The 21,728-nt window shown below is 40.6% G+C and overlaps 2 protein-coding genes across 4 annotated transcripts in view; both read left to right on the forward strand.

Moving 5' to 3' along the window:
- The window catches only part of LOC137192216 (chymotrypsinogen 2-like), a 22,713-nt gene extending 14,314 nt beyond the window's left edge, over nt 1-8,399 (forward strand). The window contains exons 3-8 of the mRNA XM_067602746.1: nt 6,630-6,641; nt 6,756-6,835; nt 7,109-7,187; nt 7,268-7,451; nt 7,648-7,772; nt 7,908-8,399. Of these exons, the coding sequence (XP_067458847.1) occupies nt 6,630-6,641; nt 6,756-6,835; nt 7,109-7,187; nt 7,268-7,451; nt 7,648-7,772; nt 7,908-8,069 (642 nt within the window). The 3' untranslated portion in view covers nt 8,070-8,399. The remainder of the gene's footprint in view (nt 1-6,629; nt 6,642-6,755; nt 6,836-7,108; nt 7,188-7,267; nt 7,452-7,647; nt 7,773-7,907) is intronic.
- Nucleotides 8,400-16,376: 7,977 nt separating this feature from the next.
- LOC137192219 (chymotrypsin A-like) overlaps nt 16,377-21,728 on the forward strand; it is a 39,099-nt gene continuing 33,747 nt past the window's right edge. The window contains exons 1-7 of one of the 3 annotated variants that reach the window (XM_067602750.1): nt 16,377-16,518; nt 17,187-17,281; nt 17,398-17,477; nt 17,741-17,819; nt 17,900-18,083; nt 18,340-18,467; nt 18,599-19,132. In XM_067602750.1, coding sequence (XP_067458851.1) covers nt 16,467-16,518; nt 17,187-17,281; nt 17,398-17,477; nt 17,741-17,819; nt 17,900-18,083; nt 18,340-18,467; nt 18,599-18,760 — 780 coding nt within the window. In that variant the 5' untranslated portion in view covers nt 16,377-16,466 and the 3' untranslated portion in view covers nt 18,761-19,132. Of the gene's footprint in view, nt 16,521-17,186; nt 17,282-17,397; nt 17,478-17,740; nt 17,820-17,899; nt 18,084-18,339; nt 18,468-18,598; nt 19,133-21,728 lie in introns of those variants that run through there. The other 2 variants (XM_067602752.1, XM_067602749.1) reach the window with 2 other exon arrangements.

Here is a 21,728-nt window from a genome sequence, read left to right on the forward strand (position 1 = left end):
GAATCTGCCTGTGATAGGAAAGCTCTAACTTTAGATATATTTCTAAGATGATAAAAATCAGTCTGAGAGATATTAGATATGTGCTTCTAAAAGTTGAGAGCATCTAAATTCACATCCAAGTTTTTGACATGCTCACAGGGTTTTACCGACAGGGGAGTTAACAAAGAGTGAATCTGGTGCCTCAAAGCCTTCAGACCTGCTAAAAGAATCTCTGTTTTGTTTTCATTTAGCTGTCAGTAATTTTTAGCCATCCAATGTTTGACATCAGTAACGCACTGGATGAGATCATTCACTGGGTTAAGGTGGTTGGCAGAAACAGATGTATAACAGTGTGTCGTCAGCATAGGAGTGATATGATATGTTGTATTGTTGAATGATGGACCCAAGTGGGAGCATATACAAATTAAACAGTAGAGGACCAAGAATTGATCCTTGAGGGACTCCATATGGAATTCTGACTTCATCTGATTCAAAGTTACCAACAGAAACAGAAAAAGATCTACCAGTAAGGTAAGAAGAAAACCAGTTAAGAACAGTGCCTCTAAGACATAAACAGCGTTCAAGGCGCTGAAGAAGAATAACATGATCAACCTTATCGAAAGCTGCACTGAGGTCAAGAAGTACCAGAACAGAAACTTCATGGTTATCTCTGAACTCTGACCAGGGCAGTTTCTGTACTGTGGTCAACTCTAAAACCAGACTGGTAAACATCAAATAAATTGTTATGTGACAGATACATGTGTAATTGTTGATATACAACCTTTTAAAGACTTTTCCCCAGACATGGTAGGTTTGAGATTGGTCTATAGTTCTCAAGGACAAACGGATCAAGATTGCTCTTTTTTAACAATGATGTTACTATAGTATGTTTGAGAGCTGTGGGGAAGATTCCAGAGAGTAGAGAGGCATTCAAGGACATCATCTACCAAACAGTTGAGAACACTTTTAAACATCTTGGTAGGCATTGCACTACAATGACAGAAAACTACTGTCACACGTTTAACTGTGGAAGTTTTCACAACAGACATCAGAGACTTTTACATAAATATATTTCACAAGATCCTCCTGCACATCTTCTCAGTTAATTACACAGAACAGTGGTTGCACCATAGAGACACACACACACACACACACACACACACACACACACACACACACACACACACACACACAGATCTGAAGTCTAAAGGCCAACACACATCAGGTGCATCAATGTACAGTACAGACAGGAAGTCAGACTTTACAAGCTCTTTTCTGGACACAAGTAGGCTATTGGTGGAGTCCTGAGGATTAATATCTGCAGTTAGAAAACAAATAAAGATGTGACAACTTACAAAATAATTAGACAAAAATCAGAAGGGGCAATTAATTCTTTTAAAAAAGATCTGATGATACAAGACTGGAACAAAGTCTATGTGGAAGATGTAGACGAAGCTTATGACACAAACACAGATCCGATTTTCATCCTCCAAAAAAGAGCCATAAGAATCGTAAATAAAACCACTTACAGAGAACCAACAAACCCACTCTTCATCAAACTAAATGCACTGAAATTTAAGGACCTGGTTGATTTCAAAACTATTCAAATCATGTACAGAGTAAAAAATCAGCAGTTACCAAACTGAATCCAAAGATTGTTTCAAATGAGGGAAAGTAAATATGATTTCAGAGGAATATGTATGTTCAAGAAACAGTGAGGACTAATGCAAAACTTCATTGTATCACAACAAAGGGAGTTAATCTATAGAACAACTGTAGTGAAGAAATGAAAACATGTACAACATTAAGTAAGTTGAAACAAATCTTTAAAAATAACATATTGAACAGATATAGAATGAATGAAGATAGAGCTTGACTGGAATAATATGATTTGGTACAGAGTGTCTTTTTGACTTGTGTTGTTTTTGTTTGTTGTTATTGTTTCTATGCAAGTTATATTTATTCTCTTGTGTTGTTCTGAATGTTTTTTTCAGCTTTGACTTTATTGATGAAGTAAATTAAAAAACATAAAGTAAAAAAAGGGGGTAGGACTAGAGAAGTTCTCTACTTCATCCTACACCCCCTTCGAACATTGAAAGGTTATTATTTGTGTGGCTTACTGAAATTTTGCTATTTTTTTTAAAAATCAGTGTTTCTCCGACGCTGTTCAGTGGACACAGGATGTAAGGAGGGGCTGCGAGCCGAGCTGCTGCTAACGTTTGCTCAGCTTGTTACTATGACAACTCAAGATCCAGACGATGACTAAAATCCTTCATCTGGTTAAAAGATTCAGTTAAAAACGACCAAGATCTAAAACGTTCTTTGTTAAAGTGTGGCTTAAAACTGAATAAAGGTCAATTTATGACCTATGATGAGTGTTGAAAGCTCCATTCTAAGTGGCCGAGATGAACTCCGCTCAAACCTACCTCTGACTACATTATTTAATTATAATTGGTGATATGTCAAAACACCATGTCTTACACCATTTGTGCAGAACTTGCACAATTTTTACTGAATTACATCTGAACTTTAAAGTGAAACTAAACAAACCTGAGGCCCAAGGAGAAGCTGCGGTTTATTGCAGCGAGGAGACATCCCTAAATTTAACCTCAAACGTAAAAAAATAGAAGTTTCAAATGTTCCATGGAATGTGTTGTAAGTGACAGTCAAAGAAAAGTCACCGATTTCTCATCATAAGACATCAACATGTAGCTGGTAGATGTTCTGGATATGGATGTAGGAATGTAAGAAGGGGGAGATGTATTGATATAAAAAGAAGAGCCAAGAGAGACGGGGGTCTCTCTTTTTGGGTCGTCACTTGAGGTCCTTTTGTCAGTTTGTCTTTTTGAATCTTTAACTTTTTACTCAAACTTTTATGTTTTACTTTTTGTATTTTATGTTACTCATTTTTGGAGAAAACAAATAAAACTGGTTAGTATTTTTATACACTCCAACCAAAGTTCCTGTCTTTGCTCATCTCTGAGGTCTTTATAATGAAATTTGCTAAGGATAAACTTGCAATGTTTTTTAATTAACAGAATTGTAAAGATTTAGATGTAATAATTGATATGATAAGATGTGACAGAGTTCAGAATCAGGTTGAATTATAGGTTTTTTATTATAGTTTAATTGGCTAAACTGTTAGGGCCAGGACATCGAAGCCCTCGACCATCAGGGTGGGCCTCCTCCAGTGATCACCTGTTAGAGGCCATCTTGGAGGACTTTCAAACCTCCAACACCTATTTGCACCGATACACTTTGTTGCGACCCTGCTGTCAGGTATTCCTGAGTAAATAGGCCCGTTTAGAGAGGTTCAGTGACAGCTGGTGATTATAGAAGCCAGGCTGAACTCTGGTTCCCTAAACAAGGCGAGGATGGTCTTCTGTGTAGATTTTGGGAACACGTTCGATACCTCGGTCAGAGGTAGAGGACAGCCGTCTGCCGGTGCCTTATCCACATCGGCAGGGGGTATCGGTTATCTGAAGGCAGAAACCATTACACCAGCATATTATCTTGTACATGTATACTCTTTGGTAGACGTCATTGTGGCGGACAACAACAACAGTGATGCATGACACATATACTACATATACTCTTTGGTAGAGGGGGTATGACGCCATCGACAGGCGACCAAATGAAACGGACTGTAACTTAGTGGCTGACTGCACTCTGTCCAGTCTCACCCTCGCTGTCTCGGGCTGCGTTGCGGACGTTACTCCGGTGTCTTCGCCCTCACTACAGACACACGCCTGCGGCTGTTACATCCAGACCCTCGCTGGCGCTTTTCAGCACACAAGTGAGTAACGTTGACACTGAACTCCATTGACATAAATGACACTTTAATATAACAATGACTGACATGTTTGGCATTGGTACAGGTCACCGTGACCTGGCACTCATTCTCCTACACCGCTTCAAAGGTTTGAGTTTGAATGAAAGTAAACACAGGAACTAGCCTCCTGTAGTAGCATTATGGCTAACTACATGCAGGGCCGTTTGCAAATCGGTTTGTTTTTATGTGTGAACATAGAGAAGCAGCGACTTTGAAGATGAAATAAAATGGTTCATGTCTGCAAGTTTCCAAATTGCAAGGATAAAATGACAAGATACACACTGTGCAGTTTTAATGGACTAACGTTACCGCTGTTTCATCCAGCCGGCCTCGCTCTTTTCTTCCAGTTGATTTTGTGGAGGTGAAACCATCTGCAGGATGCAAATTTACGAATCCTACTATTACGAAGGCATCACCTGCCCTACTCTGCCTCTGATTGGCTCACCCTGATATTCTTACCCTAACCCTAACCAATCTCATTCCTCATGCCTAAACCTAACCAAAACAACCACCGAAGGCAATGAGTACTAGCCAATCAGAGGCAGAGTAGGGCGGCTCATGCCTTCGCCATAGTAGGATTCGTAAATTTGCCTCCTGGACAACAATATTGACAAACGCTGTAAATCCATATGTAGTAGTTACACAGTCTGGCAGCAGCAGGTCCGACTGCAGAGGAGAGCAGTGACCGCAGGAACACCAGCAGTTTCCCCCAGGTAACCGTTACTGTACGTTGTTTTAGTTTCCTTACAGTCAGTCAGCATCATACATGTGAACACACCAGTGTGTTTGGATGAATATGTGATGTGTGTGGTTCGGTTCTCTCAGACTCAGACTCAAACTTTTGAAGTGCTTCATGTAAACTCTGTTTACTCCTGACAGTAGAATAAGCCACTATGAACCTATATAAAGGCCCAGTCATTCAAAAACAAAAATACTGTGATACAAATGTTTGGTCCTACCGCCCAGCACTAGTTAGCAACAAGTAAAAAGCAGTGTAAACATTAGCTGGAATGATCAAAGAACTAGTCAGCACCCAAATACAAGATTCATTTAAAGATTATTACATTACTTTTGGATAAATTCATGAGGCATCTTCTGCATAGTGCAGAATAAACTGTTGTAGTTTGCAAAGAATGCAGCCAAACCAAAGGTGAAGACCTGAAGTCCCACGAGCACTTGACCTTCAACAGACGACATCCCTTCCCTCCGCTTCATTATGTCCCCTGAAACTCAACCACATGTACCCATCATGTCTTACTGTGCAAAGACTGGCAATGTGAGGTTTATATTAAACACTGATATTACCTTGGACAATAAAGCCAGCTGGTATCACAGGACATTCAACATCAGTGGCTGTAGCACAAGCCTGCAAAATAAAACTGAACTGTAACATTCTGCACCTACAGTAGCATTTATTTTAGAATATGCAGCAGCTCGTAGCTTTGCCTAAATAACACCAAGCTGAAACAGAGGATCCCAAAGCAAAAATACCAAAACATACTGAGCCAGTTAAAAGTGAACCAGCATTTATAGAGGTTAAACATACGGGATCACTTTTATTTATAATGATAGATTACTTCACCACCAGTCTGCTCACTACTGCTGTAAGATGGCTTTAACATCAATAATACTGTCACAATAACTGATCAAACCCAATAATTACAAACTTGATCAGCCACATATCACTACAAGTCCTTCTCAGTGACTCACTTATACATTTGCAAACCACAGACGGCTGCAGTTTGGTGAAAACTTCAATGATACAAAACTACTGTCACACATTTAACTGTGGAAGTTTTCACAACAGACATCAGAGACTTTTACATAAATATGTTTCACAAGATCCTCCTGCACATCTTCTCAGTTAATTACACAGAACAGTGGTTGCACCATAGAGACACACACACACACACACACACACACACACACACACACACACGTCCCTCCTGTCCAATCCCGTCGCTCCTCGTCTGTATAAAGGTTCGTCTCTCAGACGGAGCTTTCATGTTCGAGCCATGGTCTTCCTGTGGATCCTCTCCTGCTTCGCCTTCGTCGGCGCCGCCTACGGTAAGACAGCTGAGGGAGTGAAGCATGCTGGGTAGACTGAGCTGCTTGTTTTTAATTTACAACTATTATATTTATTTATAGATTTAATATTTAGCGGCTCTGGGTGGGCGGCCATCATCTACCGACCGGTTGAGAGGAGAGAGAGAACAATGCAAGTTCCACATAGAGATGTATAATAATAATAATGGTAATAATCATAATAAGACTAATAATAATAATTGTAGCAGTGGGTGTTGAGCAGCTCTGGAGGCAGAAATACCTGCAGAAAGCAACAAGAGGAGAGAGGAGAGAGACAGCTCACAGCTCCTGGTATTCCCAGGAGGTCTCCCATCCAAGTACTAACCAGGCCCCATCCTGCTCAGCTTCCCACATCACAAGAGATCCCACGTGTGCAGGGTGGTGAGGCCGTAAGACTTTATGAAGATAAAATGATTTTTATAAGTGTCTGAAGATAACTGGACACAGTCTGAGATCGATCTGTGTTTATTGGCTGATCACTTTAAAAGTATTGATCTTATTAACAATCGTTTCTTACTGAAAATGTGACTCGAGGTGTTTTGTGTCGTCTGTTCCCAAAGATCAGGAACAAACTTCTTGACTCATGTTGTTGTTAATGATGTCTTTATGATGATGTCATTATGATGATGTCATTATGATGATGTCACCAGGTTCCGCCATCCCCCCCGACATCAGCGGTTACTCTGATATCGTGAACGGCAAGGAGGCGAAGCCTCACTCCTGGCCCTGGCAGGTGTCCCTGCAGGTACACACACACACACACACACACACACACACACACACATACACACACACACACACACACACACACACACAGACACACAAATGAGTTGTATTCATGAACATGTGGTTGTTTCAGAAATGTAAGGGTTTCCACTTCTGCGGAGGCTCCCTCATCAACCAGAACTGGGTGGTAACCGCTGCTCACTGTTCCGTCAGGTAAACATCAACAATCTTTAACCTTTAACCTTTAACCCTCACCTGTCCTGTCAACCAATTTTAAATGCAACTTTAAACTTTATAAATGTTTAAATAAAGACAGTTTGACAGCTGAACTCAATCTGCTGCTCAGTTAAACCTGCTGTATGATCAGTGTTCCTCTTCTGAATATGAGCTTCAGCCAGCAGCTGACATTAGGCTCCGCCTCCTGTTGCTCAGGTGTTTCTCAGGTGATTTTTTATTGGCTGATTTCACTCACATCTTTTCCTGCAGGTGGTCGACCCGTGTGGTTCTCGGAGCACACAACCTCAACTCCTCCACCGAGGACGTCCAGGTGATCGGGGTCGGCAAGGTGAGCAACAAGCAGCAGGACTTCATCATGTCTCGTGAGCTCCTGCGTGTTCACCAGCTAATGATGTCATTTCCTGTCAGGTGTTCACACACCCCGAATACAACAAAACCAGGCGCTGGAACAACGACATCCAGCTCATCAAGCTGGCCAGCCCCGCCCAGATAAACAGGCGTGTTTCCCCCGTGTGCGTGGCCGAAACCAGAGACAACTTCCCTGCAGGCATAACATGCATGGCCACCGGCTGGGGCCGGACCAGCGGCAACGGTGACTTTATTATTATTATTATTGTTATTATTAATAATGATAATAACAATAATAATATGATTAGTGCTTTACACCTGCTGAGAACTCACCTGTACAGCTTCTCAGACCACTAAGGGTGCGTTAACACAGGGAACATGGCATGCTTTGACCACTGGGGGCAGTATAGACATCAGTGTGATGTGTTGATGTGTTGCAGGTAAACCTGCCACCCGGCTGCAGCAGGCAGCCCTCCGCCTGTGGACCAATGAGAAGTGTAGTTTCTTTGGCTCTATCACGTCCAATATGATCTGCGTCGGAGGCAATGGAGCCTGTGCCTGCAAGGTGGGTGCTGCATAACTAACCACCAACAAACATGTTAGCAACATGTTGGAAGATAGACATGCTAACATGTACCTATCAGCTACGCATGTTATTTGTTTGTTTGTGTGTTTATTTTGTGTTTGTGTTTGTTTTCAGGGCGACTCTGGAGGTCCTCTGGTCTGTCAGAAGGCTGGTGCCTGGACTCTGGTTGGTGTCACATCCTTTGGAAGAGGAGACTGCAATCCCATGATGCCCAGAGTGAACGCCCGCGTCACAGCACTGCGCGCCTGGATAGACCAGACCATCGCCGCCAACTGAGAGAGTTTCACTTACTCAAAATGAAGTTCAGCTATCTTAGCTTAGCATAGGAGTGGAAGCAGGGGGAAACAGCTAGCTTAGCTTAGCATAGGAGTGGAAGCAGGGGGAAACAGCTAGCTTAGCTTAGCATAAAGACAAACAGACCACATGTCAAAAGTTTATTAAAGTAAGACATCACCAGGAAAGTGACTTTATTTTTATTCTACAGAAATCTGAAAGGCTTTCTCTGCTGAAGCAATTATAAATAAATAAACCTATAAAAATGTATTTTCTTTGTTTTAACGAGACATTTACAGTTTGTGTTTTCCCTTTAATAAAGCATCAATCTTATTACAGCATCTCTTTCCGTCTCTTTACTGATCCCCATGAAGGTTGTTCCACTCCTCTTGAATCAATGATATTAATGATCTAATTTAATCTACAGGTTGTAATATTATCATTTCATCAGTAATAGTTGTTCTCAGCTGGAGTTGAAGTGCAGTTAAATGTGGAATCCTGATCTTTTCTAAACATGTAATCTGAGCTGTCAATCACTCCCAGAATGCACCTGGAGATTCAGTCCAGCTGACTGGATGAGCTTCTTTCTTTCTAGCTGCTGTCTTTCACATTTAATACCACAGTCATAAACTCAATGTGCTTAAAAACAAAAATAAAGGTAAAGATCATACATGTCAAAACCGTTTAACTTTACATTAACAATACATATATAAAACATGCAACATAAAAACAATAAAAATAAGGAGATGTTAAACATCAACATACAAGACAAAAAATATAATTAGAGGGTAAGAAGGAATTACAATGAAGAGAGTAGGATAAGAAGGTATCATTATTATTAAAAAGGAATAACAATAATAATACTGATTCTAAAATGAAGGTTTTGCCCGTTAACCACACACTTTAAACCTAACTAAAGCTTGTGAAAAAAGATGTTTTTAGTCTGCTTTTAAAAGAAGACACAGTTGTAGCAGACCTGAGTTCATGTGGTAGAGAATTCCAGAGAGTAAGATCATAATGACTGAAGGCACCATGAGCTGATTTAGAGTTTATTCTCGGTATAGTGAGGAGACCTTTACTTGATGATCTCAGGCGTCTGTCTGGTGTGTATTCAGTGAGCATGTCAGTGATGTAAGAGGGAGCCAAGCCGTGCATAGTTTTTTAAAAAAAGGAACATTTTTAAATTAAATTCTTTGTCTTACTGGGAGCCAGTGAAGACACATTAAAATAGGAGTGATGTGTTCACACCTTTTGGTTTTAGTTAATACTCTGTCTGCAGCATTCTGAATAAGCTGGAGTGTATTAAGTTCTTTGCCAGTCCAGCAAAAAGTGCATTACAGTAATCTAGTTGACTGGAAATAAATGCATGAATCAACTTTTCAGAATCTGACTGTGATAGGAAAGCTCTAACTTTAGATATATTTCTAAGATGATAAAAATCAGTCTGAGAGATATTAGATATGTGCTTCTAAAAGTTGAGAGCATCTAAAATCACATCCAAGTTTTTGACATGCTCACAGGGTTTTACCGACAGGGGAGTTAACAAAGAGTGAATCTGGTGCCTCAAAGCCTTCAGACCTGCTAAAAGAATCTCTGTTTTGTTTTCATTTAGCTGTCAGTAATTTTTAGCCATCCAATGTTTGACATCAGTAACGCACTGGATGAGATCATTCACTGGGTTAAGGTGGTTGGCAGAAACAGATGTATAACAGTGTGTCGTCAGCATAGGAGTGATATGATATGTTGTATTGTTGAATGATGCACCCAAGTGGGAGCATATACAAATTAAACAGTAGAGGACCAAGAATTGATCCTTTAGGGACTCCATATGGAATTCTGATCTGATTCAAAGTTACCAACAGAAACAGAAAAAGATCTACCAGTAAGGTAAGAAGAAAACCAGTTAAGAACAGTGCCTCTAAGACATAAACAGTGTTCAAGGCGCTGAAGAAGAATAACATGATCAACCTTATCGAAAGCTGCACTGAGGTCAAGAAGTACCAGAACAGAAACTTCATGGTTATCTCTGAACTCTGACCAGGGCAGTTTCTGTACTGTGGTCAACTCTAAAACCAGACTGGTAAACATCAAATAAATTGTTATGTGACAGATACATGTGTAATTGTTGATATACAACCTTTTAAAGACTTTTCCCCAGACATGGTAGGTTTGAGATTGGTCTATAGTTCTCAAGGACAAACGGATCTAGATTGCTCTTTTTTAACAATGATGTTACTATAGTATGTTTGAGAGCTGTGGGGAAGATTCCAGAGAGTAGAGAGGCATTCAAGGACATCATCTACCAAACAGTTGAGAACACTTTTAAACATCTTGGTAGGCATTGCACTACAATGACAGAAAACTACTGTCACACGTTTAACTGTGGAAGTTTTCACAACAGACATCAGAGACTTTTACATAAATATATTTCACAAGATCCTCCTGCACATCTTCTCAGTTAATTACACAGAACAGTGGTTGCACCATAGAGACACACACACACACACACACACACACACACACACACACACACACACACACACACACAGATCTGAAGTCTAAAGGCCAACACACATCAGGTGCATCAATGTACAGTACAGACAGGAAGTCAGACTTTACAAGCTCTTTTCTGGACACAAGTAGGCTACTGGTGGAGTCCTGAGGATTAATATCTGCAGTTAGAAAACAAATAAAGATGTGACAACTTACAAAATAATTAGACAAAAATCAGAAGGGGCAATTAATTCTTTTAAAAAAGATCTGATGATACAAGACTGGAACAAAGTCTATGTGGAAGATGTAGACGAAGCTTATGACACAAACACAGATCTGATTTTCATCCTCCAAAAAAGAGCCATAAGAATCGTAAATAAAACCACTTACAGAGAACCAACAAACCCACTCTTCATCAAACTAAATGCACTGAAATTTAAGGACCTGGTTGATTTCAAAACTATTCAAATCATGTACAGAGTAAAAAATCAGCAGTTACCAAACTGAATCGAAAGGTTGTTTCAAATGAGGGAAAGTAAATATGATTTCAGAGGAATATGTATGTTCAAGAAACAGTGAGGACTAATGCAAAACTTCATTGTATCACAACAAAGGGAGTTAATCTATAGAACAACTGTAGTGAAGAAATGAAAACATGTACAACATTAAGTAAGTTGAAACAAATCTTTAAAAATAACATATTGAACAGATATAGAATGAATGAAGATAGAGCTTGACTGGAATAATATGATTTGGTACAGAGTGTCTTTTTGACTTGTGTTGTTTTTGTTTGTTGTTATTGTTTCTATGCAAGTTATATTTATTCTCTTGTGTTGTTCTGAATGTTTTTTTCAGCTTTGACTTTATTGATGAAGTAAATTAAAAAACATAAAGTAAAAAAAGGGGGTAGGACTAGAAAAGTTCTCTACTTCATCCTACACCCCCTTCGAACATTGAAAGGTTATTATTTGTGTGGCTTACTGAACAAAAATCAGTGTTTCTCCGACGCTGTTCAGTGGACACAGGATGTAAGGAGGGGCTGCGAGCCGAACTGCTGCTAACGTTTGCTCAGCTTGTTACTATGACAACTCAAGATCCAGACGATGACTAAAATCCTTCATCTGGTTAAAAGATTCAGTTAAAAACGACCAAGATCTAAAACGTTCTTTGTTAAAGTGTGGCTTAAAACTGAATAAAGGTCAATTTATGACCTATGATGAGTGTTGAAAGCTCCACTCTAAGTGGCCGAGATGAACTCCGCTCAAACATACCTCTGACTACATTATTTAATTATAATTGGCGATATGTCAAAACACCATGTCTTACACCATTTGTGCAGAACTTGCACAATTTTTACTGAATTACATCTGAACTTTCAAGTGAAACTAAACAAACCTGAGGCCCAAGGAGAAGCTGCGGTTTATTGCAGCGAGGAGACATCCCTAAATTTAACCTCAAACGTAAAAAAATAGAAGTTTCAAATGTTCCATGGAATGTGTTGTAAGTGACAGTCAAAGAAAAGTCACCGATTTCTCATCATAAAACATCAGCATGTAGCTGGTAGATGTTCTGGATATGGATATAGGAATGTAAGAAGGGGGAGATGTATTGATATAAAAAGAAGAGCCAAGAGAGACGGGGGTCTCTCTTTTTGGGTCGTCACTTGAGGTCCTTTTGTCAGTTTGTCTTTTTGAATCTTTAACTTTTTACTCAAACTTTTATGTTTTACTTTTTGTATTTTATGTTACTCATTTTTGGAGAAAACAGTTAAAACTAGTTAGTATTTTTATACACTCCAACCATAGTTCCTGTCTTTGCTCATCTCTGAGGTCTTTATAATGAAATTTGCTCAGGATAAACTTGCAATGTTTTTTAATTAACAGAATTGTAAAGATTTAGATGTAATAATTGATATGATAAGATGTGACAGAGTTCAGAATCAGGTTGAACGGTTTATTATAGTTTAATTGGCTAAACTGTTAGGGCCAGGACATCGAAGCCTTCGACCATCAGGGTGGGACTCCTCCAGTGATGACCTGTTAGAGGCCATCTTGGAGGACTTTCAAACCTCCAACACCTATTTGCACCGATACACTTTGTTGCGACCCTGCTGTCAGGTATTCCTGAGTAAATAGGCCCGTTTAGAGAGGTTCAGTGACAGCTGGTGATTATAGAAGCCAGGCTGAACTCTGGTTCCATAAACAAGGCGAGGATGGTCTTCTGTGTAGATTTTGGGAACACGTTCGATACCTCGGTCAGAGGTAGAGGACAGCTGTCTGCCGGTGCCTTATCCACATCGGCAGGGGGTATCGGTTATCTGAAGGCAGAAACCATTACACCAGCATATTATCTTGTACATGTATACTCTTTGGTAGACGTCATTGTGGCGGACAACAACAACAGTGATGCATGACACATATACTACATATACTCTTTGGTAGAGGGGGTATGACGCCATCGACAGGCGACCAAATGAAACGGACTGTAACTTAGTGGCTGACTGCATTCTGTCCAGTCTCATCCTCGCTGTCTCGGGCTGCGTTGCGGACGTTACTCCGGTGTCTTCACCCTCACTACAGACACACGCCTGCGGCTGTTACATCCAGACCCTCGCTGGCACTTTTCAGCACACAAGTGAGTAACGTTGACACTGAACTCCATTGACATAAATGACACTTTAATATGACAATGACTGACAATGGATCACTTGTTAACTACTCATTTAAGTTTTTACTGAAATAAGTCCACATTTACCTACAAAATAGGTTCTGAATTAAGCAGTGGCTCCTAGCGTTACTTTATTTTTGAAATAAATGGTAAATGGTAAATGAACTGTACTTGTATAGCACCTTTCTAGTCTTCCAAGCACTCAAAGTGTTTTTTACACTACGAGTCACATTCACCCATTCATATGCTGAATGGGTACGGGGCTGCCATGTAAGGTCCCAACCTGCCCATCAGAGGAAATGTAATCATTCACACACTGATGGAACAGCCATCAGGAGCAATTCGGGCTTCAGTATCTTGCCCAAGGACACATCCACATGCGGACTGGAATCGGGAAACGAACCGCCGATCTTCCGATTAGCGGATGACCACCCAAAATATCATCCATGTTGCTTGTCTTACACTTAGAAATGAGGCCTATTTTAAATTGTATATTTTTTATGGGAGTTCGGCATGAGCGTTGTTGAGTTCAGAGGCTCCGACTGTTCAGTTTCAGTGGTTTCAGCGCCTTCAGTGGACACACCCCCAGCGTTTCAGAGATCAGAACACTGCTTGTTTTTCCACAATTTTGAAACCTAGTTTTATAAACTTGATGATTTTTTTAATCAGTCAAATTTGGCTGGTGGTTCATAATCTTTCACATTTTTCTGTGGTTTGAAAAACTGAACAAGGCCTCAAGTATAATGATGGTTATCGGGACAACCTCCTTCAGCCTCCTACTACTTTAGAAATAAACATGATTTTAACATGAACCGCTGTTGTGGCAGAAAGAGGTGGACAACAGAGGAATCAGATGGTCGAGACACAGGTGTCAGATGGGGAATCTCTTTTATTTCACAACAGCTCACCAGACAACGTAAACAGAGAAAATTCCAACATCACAGAACGTGACATGCCTTTTATACTGAAGACAGGCTGTGTGTGTGTATGTGTTCAAGTTGCGTGACAAGTCTCATCCTGTTTAGCAGACTTTTTGGCTATCCTAAATTCTAAAGAAGAATGGGACATTTCTCAATTTCACTTAACTTTAGACTTTAACCAAATTTGAGTGAGCATCTCTCCACTTTGTGTGTGTGGTATTCCGCCTCTTTCCCAATATCTCCAGATGTCTCCTGTTTTGGTTCGGTGGACTGACATGTTTGGCATTGGTACAGGTCACCGTGACCTGGCACTCATTCTCCTACACCACTTCAAACTCTGAGTTTGAATGAAAGTAAACACAGGAACTAGCCTCCTGTAGTAGCATTATGGCTAACTACATGCAGGGCAGTTTGCAAGTCGGTTTGTTTCTATGTTTGAACATAGAGAAGCAGCAACTTTGAAGATGAAATAAAATGGTTCATGTCTGCAAGTTTCCAAATTGCAAGGATAAAATGACAAGATACACACTGTGCAGTTTTAATGGACTAACGTTACCGCTGTTTCATCCAGCCGGCCTCGCTCTTTTCTTCCAGTTGATTTTGTGGAGGTGAAACCATCTGCAGGATGCAAATTTACGAATCCTACTATTACGAAGGCATCACCTGCCCTACTCTGCCTCTGATTGGCTTACCCTGATATTCTTACCCTAACCCTAACCAATCTCATTCCTCATGCCTAAACCTAACCAAAACAACCACCGAAGGCAACGAGTACTAGCCAATCAGAGGCAGAGTAGGGCGGCTCATGCCTTCGCCATAGTAGGATTCGTAAATTTGCCTCCTGGACGACAATATTGACAAACGCTGTAAATCCATATGTAGTAGTTACACAGTCTGGCAGCAGCAGGTCCGACTGCAGAGGAGAGCAGTGACCGCAGGAACACCAGCAGTTTCTCCCAGGTAACCGTTACTGTACGTTGTTTTAGTTTCCTTACAGTCAGTCAGCCTCATACATGTGAACACACCAGTGTGTTTGGATGAATATGTGATGTGTGTGGTTCGGTTCACTCAGACTCAGACTCAAACTTTTGAAGTGCTTCATGTAAACTCTGTTTACTCCTCACAGTAGAATAAGCCACTATGAACCTATATAAAGGCCCAGTCATTCAAAAACAAAAATACTGTGATACAAATGTTTGGTCCTACCGCCCAGCACTAGTTAGCAACAAGTAAAAAGCAGTGTAAACATTAGCTGGAATGATCAAAGAACTAGTCAGCACCCAAATACAAGATTCATTGAAAGATTATTACATTACTTTTGGATAAATTCATGAGGCATCTTCTGCATAGTGCAGAATAAACTGTTGTAGTTTGCAAAGAATGCAGCCAAACCAAAGGTGAAGACCTGAAGTCCCACGAGCACTTGACCTTCAACAGACGACATCCCTTCCCTCCGCTTCATTATGTCCCCTGAAACTCAACCACATGTACCCATCATGTCTTACTGTGCAAAGACTGGCAATGTGAGGTTTATATTAAACACTGATATTACCTTGGACAATAAAGCCAGCTGGTATCACAGGACATTCAACATCAGTGGCTGTAGCACAAGCCTGCAAAATAAAACTGAACTGTAACATTCTGCACCTACAGTAGCATTTATTTTAGAATATGCAGCAGCTCGTAGCTTTGCCTAAATAACACCAAGCTGAAACAGAGGATCCCAAAGCAAAAATACCAAAACATACTGAGCCAGTTAAAAGTGAACCAGCATTTATAGAGGTTAAACACACGGGATCAGTTTTATTTATAATGATAGATTACTTCACCACCAGTCTGCTCACTACTGCTGTAAGATGGCTTTAACATCAATAATACTGTCACAATAACTGATAAAACCCAATAATTACAAACTTGATCAGCCACATATCACTACAAGTCCTTCTCAGTGACTCACTTATACATTTGCAAACCACAGACGGCTGCAGTTTGGTGAAAACTTCAATGACACAAAACTACTGTCACACATTTAACTGTGGAAGTTTTCACAACAGACATCAGAGACTTTTACATAAATATGTTTCACAAGATCCTCCTGCACATCTTCTCAGTTAATTACACAGAACAGTGGTTGCACCATAGAAACACACACTCTCACACACACGCACACACACACACACACACACACACACACACACACACACACACACACACAAACACACACACACACACACACACACACACGTCCCTCCTGTCCAATCCTGTCACTCCTCGTCTGTATAAAGGTTCGTCTCTCAGACGGAGCTTTCATGTTCGAGCCATGGTCTTCCTGTGGATCCTCTCCTGCTTCGCCTTCGCCGGCGCCGCCTACGGTAAGACAGCTGAGGGAGTGAAGCATGCTGGGTAGACTGAGCTGCTTGTTTTTAATTTACAACTATTATATTTATTTATAGATGTAATATTTAGCGGCTCTGGGTGGGCGGCCATCATCTACCGACCGGTTGAGAGGAGAGAGAGAACAATGCAAGTTCCACATAGAGATGTATAATAATAATAATGGTAATAATCATAATAAGACTAATAATAATAATTGTAGCAGTGGGTGTTGAGCAGCTCTGGAGGCAGAAATACCTGCAGAAAGCAACAGGAGGAGAGAGGAGAGAGACAGCTCACAGCTCCTGGTATTCCCAGGAGGTCTCCCATCCAAGTACTAACAAGGCCCCATCCTGCTCAGCTTCCCACATCACAAGAGATCCCACGTGTGCAGGGTGTTGAGGCCGTAAGACTTTATGAAGATAAAATGATTTTTATAAGTGACTGAAGATAACTGGACACAGTCTGAGATCGATCCGTGTTTATTGGCTGATCACTTTAAAAGTATTGATCTTATTAACAATCGTTTCTTACTGAAAATGTGACTCGAGGTGTTTTGTGTCGTCTGTTCCCAAAGATCAGGAACAAACTTCCTGACTCATGTTGTTGTTAATGATGTCTTTATGATGATGTCATTATGATGATGTCTTTATGATGATGTCACCAGGTTCCGCCATCCCCCCCGACATCAGCGGTTACTCGGATATCGTGAACGGCGAGGAGGCGAAGCCTCACTCCTGGCCCTGGCAGGTGTCCCTGCAGGTACACACACACACACACACACACACACACACAGACACAGACACACACACACACACACACACACACACACACACACACACAAATGAGTTGTATTCATGAACATGTGGTTGTTTCAGAAATGTAAGGGTTTCCACTTCTGCGGAGGCTCCCTCATCAACCAGAACTGGGTGGTAACCGCTGCTCACTGTTCCGTCAGGTAAACACCAACAATCTTTAACCTTTAACCTTTAACCTTCACCTGTCCTGTCAACCAATGTTTAAATGCAACTTTAAACTTTATAAATGTTTAAATAAAGACAGTTTGACAGCTGAACTAAATCTGCTGCTCAGTTAAACCTGCTGTATGATCAGTGTTCCTCTTCTGAATATGAGCTTCAGCCAGCAGCTGACATTAGGCTCTGCCTCCTGTTTCTCAGGTGATTTTTTATTGGCTGATTTCACTCACATCTTTTCCTGCAGGTGGTCGACCCGTGTGGTTCTCGGAGCACACAACCTCCGCTCCTCCACCGAGGACGTCCAGGTGATGAGCGTCGGCAAGGTGAGCAACAAGCAGCAGGACTTCATCATGTCTCGTGAGCTCCTGCGTGTTCACCAGCTAATGATGTAATTTCCTGTCAGGTGTTCACACACCCTGAATACAACAAAACCAGGCGCTGGAACAACGACATCCAGCTCATCAAGCTGGCCAGACCCGCCCAGATAAACAGGCGTGTTTCCCCCGTGTGCGTGGCCGAGACCAGAGACAACTTCCCTGCAGGCACAATGTGCATGACCACCGGCTGGGGCCGGACCAGCGACGACGGTGACTTTGGTCACCTTTGTGAAACCTGAAACCTGTTCGTTGCTGCTCACGACTTTAATTTTCGCTGATCGAGCTGCTTCCTTCTGTTGAATGCAAAAAGGCTTGAACCCCCAAATTGCGACTTGAAGCTATATTTATTATTATTATTATTATTATTATTATTATCCATTAAGGGGAGTGTTAACACAGGAAACATGGCATGCTTTGACCACTGGGGGCAGTATAGACATCAGTGTGATGTGTTGATGTGTTGCAGGTAAAACGGCCACCCGGCTGCAGCAGGCAGCCCTCCCCCTGCTGACCGATAAGAAGTGCAGTCGATTCAACCCCCCAATCACCTCCAATATGATCTGTGCCGGAGCCAACGGAATCGCCATCTGCAACGTGGGTGTTGCACACTAACCACCAACAAGCATAGCAACATGTTGGAAGATAGACATGCTAACATGTACCTATCAGCTATGCATGTTATTTGTTTGTTTGTGTGCTTATTTTGTGTGTGTGTTTGTTTTCAGGGCGACTCTGGAGGTCCTCTGGTCTGTCAGAAGGCTGGTGCCTGGACTCTGGTTGGTGTCGTGTCCTTTGGAGGAAGAGAATGCAATACTATGAAGCCTGATGTGTACGCCCGCGTCACAGCACTGCGCGCCTGGATAGACCAGACCATTGCCGCCAACTGAGAGAGTTTCACTTGCTCAAAATGAAGTTCAGCTAGCTTAGCTTAGCATCAAGACTGGAAAGAGGAGAAAACAGCAAGCTTAGCTCAGCATTAGACTGCAAGTAGGGGAAAACAGCTATCTTAGCTTAGCATAAGAGTGGAAGCAGGGGGAAACAGTTAGCTTAGCTTAGCATAAAGACAAACAGACCACATGTCAAAAGTTTATTAAAGTAAGACGTCGCCAGGAAAGTGACTTTATTTTTATTCCACAGAAATCTGAAAGGCTTTCTCTGCTGGAGCAATTATAAATAAATAAACCTATAAAAATGTATTTTCTTTGTTTTAACGAGACATTTACAGTTTGTGTTTTCCCTTTAATAAAGCATCAATCTTATTACAGCATCTCTTTCCGTCTCTTTACTGATCCCCATGAAGGTTGTTCCACTCCTCTTGAATCAATGATATTAATGATCTAATTTAATCTACAGGTTGTAATATTATCATTTCATCAGTAATAGTTGTTCTCAGCTGGAGTTGAAGTGCAGTTAAATGTGGAATCCTGATCTTTTCTAAACATGTAATCTGAGCTGTCAATCACTCCCAGAATGCACCTGGAGATTCAGTCCAGCTGACTGGATGAGCTTCTTTCTTTCTAGCTGCTGTCTTTCACATTTAATACCACAGTCATAAACTCAATGTGCTTAAAAACAAAAATAAAGGTAAAGATCATACATGTCAAAACCGTTTAACTTTACATTAACAATACATATATAAAACATGCAACATAAAAACAATAAAAATAAGGAGATGTTAAACATCAACATACAAGACAACAAATATAATTAGAGGGTAAGAAGGAATTACAATAAAGAGAGTAGGATAAGAAGGTATCATTATTATTAAAAAGGAATAACAATAATAATACTGATTCTAAAATGAAGGTTTTGCCCGTTAACCACACACTTTAAACCTAACTAAAGCTTGTGAAAAAAGATGTTTTTAGTCTGCTTTTAAAAGAAGACACGGTTGCAGCAGACCTGAGTTCATGTGGTAGAGAATTCCAGAGAGTAAGATCATAATGACTGAAGGCACCATGAGCTGATTTAGAGTTTATTCTCGGTATAGTGAGGAGACCTTTACTTGATGATCTCAGGCGTCTGTCTGGTGTGTATTCAGTGAGCATGTCAGTGATGTAAGAGGGAGCCAAGCCGTGCATAGTTTTTTAAAAAAAGGAACATTTTTAAATTAAATTCTTTGTCTTACTGGGAGCCAGTGAAGACACGTTAAAATAGGAGTGATGTGTTCACACCTTTTGGTTTTAGTTAATACTCTGTCTGCAGCATTCTGAATAAGCAGGAGTGTATTAAGTTCTTTGCCAGTCCAGCAAAAAGTGCATTACAGTAATCTAGTTGACTGGAAATAAATGCATGAATCAACTTTTCAGAATCTGCCTGTGATAGGAAAGCTCTAACTTTAGATATATTTCTAAGATGATAAAAATCAGTCTGAGAGATATTAGATATGTGCTTCTAAAAGTTGAGAGCATCTAAATTAATCTAACTTCACATCCAAGTTTTTGACATGCTCACAGGGTTTTACCGACAGGGGAGTTAACAAAGAGTGAATCTGGTGCCTCAAAGCCTTCAGACCTGCTAAAAGAATCTCTGTTTTGTTTTCATTTAGCTGTCAGTAATTTTTAGCCATCCAATGTTTGACATCAGTAACGCACTGGATGAGATCATTCACTGGGTTAAGGTGGTTGGCAGAAACAGATGTATAACAGTGTGTCGTCAGCATAGGAGTGATATGATATGTTGTATTGTTGAATGACGGACCCAAGTGGGAGCATATACAAATTAAACAGTAGAGGACCAAGAATTGATCCTTTAGGGACTCCATATGGAATTCTGACTTCATCTGATTCAAAGGTACCAACAGAAACAGAAAAAGATCTACCAGTAAGGTAAGAAGAAAACCAGTTAAGAACAGTGCCTCTAAGACATAAACAGCGTTCAAGGCGCTGAAGAAGAATAACATGATCAACCTTATCGAAAGCTGCACTGAGGTCAAGAAGTACCAGAACAGAAACTTCATGGTTATCTCTGAACTCTGACCAGGGCAATTTCTGTACTGTGGTCAACTCTAAAACCAGAGCATGTTCTTTTTATTGCCTCTTCATTGGATTCTTCATTGTCTGCAGTTACTAAGATTCAGCTGCTTGTCTTCTAACTGGTAAAAAAACATGATCAAATAACACCAGTATTGGCCTCTCTCCTCTGGCCTTCTGTCCATTTTAGGATTGATTTTATAATTTTATTGCTGGCTTTTAAGGTTTTAAATGGGCTGGTACCACCTTATCTAGCAGAACTCCTGTATCATCATACTCCAGCACTGAAGTCAACCAACCAGATGTTCTTGGATGTTCTGAGATTCAGGCACAAGAACAGAGGTGACTGAGCCTTTGTGGTGGCTGCTCCTAATCTCTGGAACAGCTTACCTATTCATGTGAGGACTGCTCAGACCCTAGAAACCTTAAAGTCATTGCTGAAGACCCTCCTCTTCTCACTGCCTTTCAATTCAGGTTGAGCTTGACACTTTGACTTCATCTTCTATTGAGCCAGAATTCTTTGTACATTTGTGTACATTGTGTGCTCTTTCATTTCTATTTGTTATTTACTTTTATATTTATTTATTTTGCTATTTTAAGCTTGTTACGCACTTTTGTCAGTTCTTTTAAATGTGCTATACAAATAAAGTTTGATTTGACTTGACATTGACCCCTCACAGAGGTATATGGACAGAGTAACACGTGATGAGAGAGGAAACAGGAATAAAGTAGACGACCACGCCAGCAGTTGAAATCAAACATGGGACAAATACAATAAAATTAATTCATTAATTAAAAAACAGACACATATACAATTTAAAAGGGTCAATTATTCATTTAACAAACTTGGTAACTCATTTAAAAAGAGAGGAAAAGTAATAAT

The sequence above is a fragment of the Thunnus thynnus genome, chromosome 11 (genome assembly GCF_963924715.1).
Source record: "Thunnus thynnus chromosome 11, fThuThy2.1, whole genome shotgun sequence".
In the NCBI taxonomy this organism is placed as follows: domain Eukaryota; kingdom Metazoa; phylum Chordata; class Actinopteri; order Scombriformes; family Scombridae; genus Thunnus; species Thunnus thynnus.